Source organism: Neomonachus schauinslandi, chromosome X, assembly GCF_002201575.2.
Source record: "Neomonachus schauinslandi chromosome X, ASM220157v2, whole genome shotgun sequence".
NCBI lineage: Eukaryota > Metazoa > Chordata > Mammalia > Carnivora > Phocidae > Neomonachus > Neomonachus schauinslandi.
This window is the reverse complement of record NC_058419.1, coordinates 85,196,517-85,202,059: the sequence shown is the minus strand read 5'-3', so window position 1 is coordinate 85,202,059 and position 5,543 is coordinate 85,196,517. Positions and strand designations below refer to the sequence as shown.

Here is a 5,543-nt window from a genome sequence, read left to right as displayed (position 1 = left end):
ACAGAGCACAGTTTTCGAAAAGTTATGGAAGGACATACAGTTGTCTCCCAATGCCATGCCCCCAGCCACCCACTCCCCCTGCCCTTTCCCAGAGGTGATCAGGGTTCTCGGCTGCTCATGTATCTTCCCAGAGATAGTTTATGCATATATGCTCAATTATGTACTTGCAATCTGTTCTTTTTATATGCGAACGGTAGCATATTATATTCACTATCCTGCACCTTGCTTTTTGCACCTAATAATGTATGTTGGAGATTGTCCCACATCACTACACACACGATGTCCAAGTTCTCTTTATATATATATATTCGTTTTGTTCTCTTTATATATATATATAAAGTTATATATATTCGAATATTATATATATATTCGAATATATATATATTCGTTTTGTCTACCTAGCAGGTTTGCTGTATGAACATACCAGGATTTCAGGATCCAGACCCGTCATCTGGACAGCTTCCAACCTTTTGTTTTTATAAAAGTGCACCAGTGAATATCTCTGTGTGTTTGTCATTTTGTACACTCATGAGTATATACATTCCTAGAAGTGGAACTGCGGGTCCAAAAGCCATTGCCTTTGTGGTTTTCATTACTTTGGAATCATTTTTATTTGAATAAGAGTTTTTCCTGGACTTGCTGTTTCCTGGAGGTTCACGTGGGGTAAGAAAAGGGGGCCACATTCTAGGCAGATAAGTTTTTTTCTTACAACTGGTTTTTTTCCCCGTTTGGTATTTCTTTTAGATTTGACTTCTCCAGAGTCCGTAAACCGGGGCAGCTGTCGGGTTCTTCACAAGGAACACTCCCTTCTCTTGCCCCAGCCCATCGAGTGCTCCTCTCATGAGTGCAGACTACTTTCTACAAATACGGCTTGTCTGAGCGATTCCTTGTGGAGGCCTCTGCCAGTCTCTCCTCAGACCCCAAATGGGTCTGGGAGACATCCTACCTCCTACCTGCCAATGCCCTCTGTTACTGTGGTGGATGTAGTTGGCCTTGCACTCGGGGGATATCCTGAACCTCAACTAAGAGTCCTCGCCAGTGCGGCCCCACGTGTGCAGCCTTGAGCATTTGCTTCGAAATCTCCTGCCCTGGCGCTCGATCCCCTCTGCCTCCGGCAGCGCGCTCATCAGGGCTTCCGCTATCTCCTCGTGTCAGATACAGAGATTACACTTCCGCTTTTGCTCCTTGTAGTGTTTGGGTGAGGACTGAGATGAAAAGAAAAGAGACTGACTTTTACTCCCCATATTTAAACCAGAAATCAGAACATACTTTTAAAATGTTAATTAAATGGACAAAACTTTCCCTCCGTGAACGTTGACCGGCACCCTTGATCTACTCTCTAATGTGCAATGAGCTTTGACTTCCGGCTGTGGCCCTTCCCGTGGGCCTTCTTTCCCGTGTGTGTTCTCTGATGTACAATCAGGTTTGATTTTTGGGTAAAGGCCTTCCCACACTCTGCACACTTATAGGGTTTCTCTCCGGTATGAGTTCTCTGGTGTACAGTGAATGTGGATTTTTCTCTGAAGGCTTTGCCACACTCAGAGCACGCGTAGGGTTTCTCTCCTGTGTGTGTTCGCTGATGTATTATGAGCTGGGACTTTTGGCTAAAAGCTTTCCAACATACGGGACATTCATAGGGTTTCTCTCCTGTGTGAATTCTCTGATGTATAATGAGCTTGGACTTTTCTCTGAAGGCTTTGCCACATTCGTTACATTTATAGGGTTTTTCTTCCGTATGAGTTCTTTGATGTATAATGAGGTATGATTTCTGGGAAAATGCTTTTTCACATTCACTGCATTCATAGGGCTTCTCTCCTGTATGACCCCTCTGGTGGAGCATGAGATAGGATTTCTGAGAGAATGCTTTCTCACATTCATTACATTCAAAAGGTTTCTCTCCTGAATGCGTTCGCTGATGTACACCAAGGTTTGATTTTTGGGTGAAGGTTTTCCCACACACATCACATTCATAGGGTTTCTCTCCTGTATGAGTTCGCTGATGCACGATGAGGGTTGACTTCTCATTGAAAGACTTCCCGCATTCAGTACATTTATGAGGTTTCTCCCCTGTATGAGTTCTTTGATGTATAATGAGAGTTGACTTATCACTGAAAGTTTTCTTACACTCATTACATTCATGGGGTTTCTTTCCTGTATGAGTACTATGATGTATAATTAGATCAAGCTTCTGTATGAAAGATTCCCCACATTTAGTGCATTCGTAAGTTTTCTCACCTGTGTGGGTTTTCTGATGGACAATGAGGTTTGACTTCTGAGTGAAGGCTTTTCCACATTCATTACATTCATAAGGTTTCTCTCCTGTATGAGTCCTGTAATGTATGATGACGGTTGACTTTTCTCTGAAGGCTTTTCCACATTCTGGACACTCAAAGGGTCGCTCTCCTGTATGACTTCTCAAGTGTATAATGAGCTGAGATTTTTGGCTAAAGGCTTTTCCACATTCAGTACATCCAAAGGGTTTCTCTCCCGTATGAGTTCTCCAATGTACAATGAGGTGTGACTTCTTGCTGAAGGTTTTCCTACACGCGGTGCATTCGAAGGGTTTCTCTCCATTTTTAATTCTCTCTTGTAGACTAAGCCCTTTCTTCCGCCTGAGGGCCTTCCCACACTCTTTATATCCGTGGGGCTTTACTCCAGGAGTTGTTTTCTCATACTCCGTATGGAAGAATAATTTTGCACATCCATTATCATGTTTCTTTCCTACAGAGCTTCTGGTAAATAAGTCTAAACTATCTACCATATTTCCAAATGGCTCATGTTTATGGGACCTTTGTATTGAAGCAACAAGGTTTGAATTCAGAGGAAGTGCATTTCCAAATTCATTATAGTCATGGCCAGTCTTGGTGAGAATTGTTTTCTTGTCAGGGAATCCAGCTTGCATCAACAGATATCTGTCTTGGTCATCCTGGTGCTGTCTCTCAATCTGTTCATCAATTTGACAGGCTGCTTCTAAAAGGAAGTACAATAAACCATTTTTGTAACTTAACATTATATAATGAACCTTCTTTAAAAATTCCCTACCATATGAAAGCTGATACTATTATCTCATTTTATCTGAGCTCCTAGAGAGGATCTTGACCATCAAATCCTGTTCTTTTACTAAACTCCCACCTGCTAAGCTTTTTGTTACCAAGAACAATCTTACCCTGACATCTCAGTCTGTCTTACCTCTACTTTTACATCATCTCTGATTTCCATCAGCTCTGGGGACCTTATCAACCTTTATCTTCATTTATCATATGAACTCCTAAGCGTACATGACTTATACTATTTCTAACTAAGTAGAAATGCAACAGTGTGGTTAGTGGACTCAAATTTTACAACAATCCTGAATCCACATTCTTAGTGAATCAGAGAAGGATCTAGAATAACCTTACAAAAACAAAGAAAAACTCAAAGATCTTTCCCCAATCTGGATTCATCCAAGCTTGCATTCACAGTTCTTCAACACCACCTTCTGCTCCTGTCTACACTATTTTCACTAAAAACTATGACTGTATTAATGCCAAACCCTTCCTCATGTTCTATCACCCACATAGCCTAGTCTCCCATATTTTGCCATATTCAAAATCTAGGTAACTTTCAAGAAGCAATTCAGTCTTTTCAAAGAAGCTTATTCTGATCTTCCTGTATAACTTTAATTTTTCTTAATTTGTAAAGTAGTTATCTATACCACTCGTTTAGACAGTTAAAGTTGCAAAGCTTTGCCTTAAATATACCATATTCCATCAACTGCAAGATGCATATTATTTCACATTTTAACACATTTCTGAATCCAGATGTAACTTATGATCAGTGGCATGTCATCAATTAATTGGTGGCAATTTTTCTTAGTGGTATGTATTAAAATCAATTGGATCTTGAAGTCAATAAAATATGGTAAATACTTTTTGCATATATACCGAATTTTAATCATCTTTGTAGTTTACTTTTCACCTTTTCCTAAAATTTTGTGTGAAAAAATGTACAGAAAAGATGAAAGAGTACAAAAACTACTCATACTACCACTCAGATTTAATAGTGATAACATTTACAATTGTAATACTGAATTTTAAAATGGACCATGTTCCTACGACATCCTTAATATCATTAGCAAAAAACTAGTTCTTAGGCATGAATATCAGAATCACAGAAAAAGTTTTTACAAAATACATCTGCTGGGACCACCCAAGCTCCACCAAGCATCTACTAAATCTGGACGTCGTTAGATGGTAAGAAGCAGCATGGTTAGGGCCATAAGCTCTCTAGCCCAGGATCAAATCCTGGCTCAACCATTCACTTGCTCTGTGACCTCAGCAACTTACCTAATCTATTTGTATTTTATTTCCCACCTGGAAACAGGAATTATAATAGTGCCCACCTAAATATGTTAACAGGGATTAAACAACTTCTAACGGGGCATGCATGGCACACAGGAAGTATTTTTTTTTTTAAGATTTTATTTATTTGACAGAGACATAGTAAGAGAGGGAACACAAGCAGGGGGAGTGGGAGAGGGAGAAGCAGGCTTCCCGCTGAGCAGGGAGCCCGATGCGGGACTCGATCCCAGGACCCTGGGATCATGACCTGAGCCGAAGGCAGACGCTTAACGACCGAGCCACCCAGGTGCCCCAGGAAGTACTTTCAACTATTTACTAGAACAACTGATGCTACTACTACAATAACTAATCTGGTTAAGAGCCACTATGCTACTACAAAAAGAAAGAACTCAATATATTTAACATGCTCTTGACCATTAAGTGAAAAAAGGTGAATAAAACTGTACGTAGTAGGCTACCATTTTTCTAAGGAAAGAAATACATGAATACCTATTTATATAGACTCATCATGTAAACAAGGGAAGAATATACCTTTAAATTTTAATAAATGGTTACCTACAGAAGGAAGGAAGAGAATGAAATGAAGGGAAAGAAACTGAACTTCTTTAAATATACCTTGTTTTCTAGATTCGACCTGGAACCAAGTAAGTGTTTTATACATTCATAAAGCAAAACTGAATTTAAAAGGATTCCATAATAATAATATACCCTCACCTGTATTTCCAACCAACCACTGCTGAAAAGTCTTGATTCTCAATGGCATCAACATGATTACCTCAATTGATTCAAACCACTATCGAGAGCAGTCTCAGAATAATACTAACAATATTACCATCAGATGTAAGATTAACAAAAACCTTTAAGCCCAGAATTTGATTGGAAATACCAATTTTTTAAATGACGGGGAAGTATCAATTTGAATACATGATATATTTTCTCTTAAAAATCTTTTTTTTAAAAGATTTTATTTATTTGAGAGAGAGAATGAGAGAGAGAGAGCACATGAGAGGGGGGAGGGTCAGAGGGAGAAGCAGACTCCCTGCCGAGCAGGGAGCCCGATGCGGGACTCGATCCCGGGACTCCAGGATCATGACCTGAGCCGAAGGCAGTTGCTTAACCAACTGAGCCACCCAGGCGCCCTTAAAAATCTTTTTTACGGGGGGCGCCTGGGTGGCTCAGTTGTTAAGCGTCTGCCTTCGGCTC

The 5,543-nt window shown here is 40.1% G+C and overlaps 1 protein-coding gene across 1 annotated transcript in view; it reads right to left on the bottom strand.

Annotated features, from left to right (window-relative positions):
- Nucleotides 1-398: 398 nt before the first annotated feature.
- Nucleotides 399-5,543, bottom strand: part of ZNF182 (zinc finger protein 182) — a 29,084-nt gene continuing 23,939 nt past the window's right edge. Inside the window, exon 4 of the mRNA XM_021679516.2 lies at nt 399-2,967. Coding sequence (XP_021535191.2) covers nt 1,340-2,967 — 1,628 coding nt within the window. The 3' untranslated portion in view covers nt 399-1,339. The remainder of the gene's footprint in view (nt 2,968-5,543) is intronic.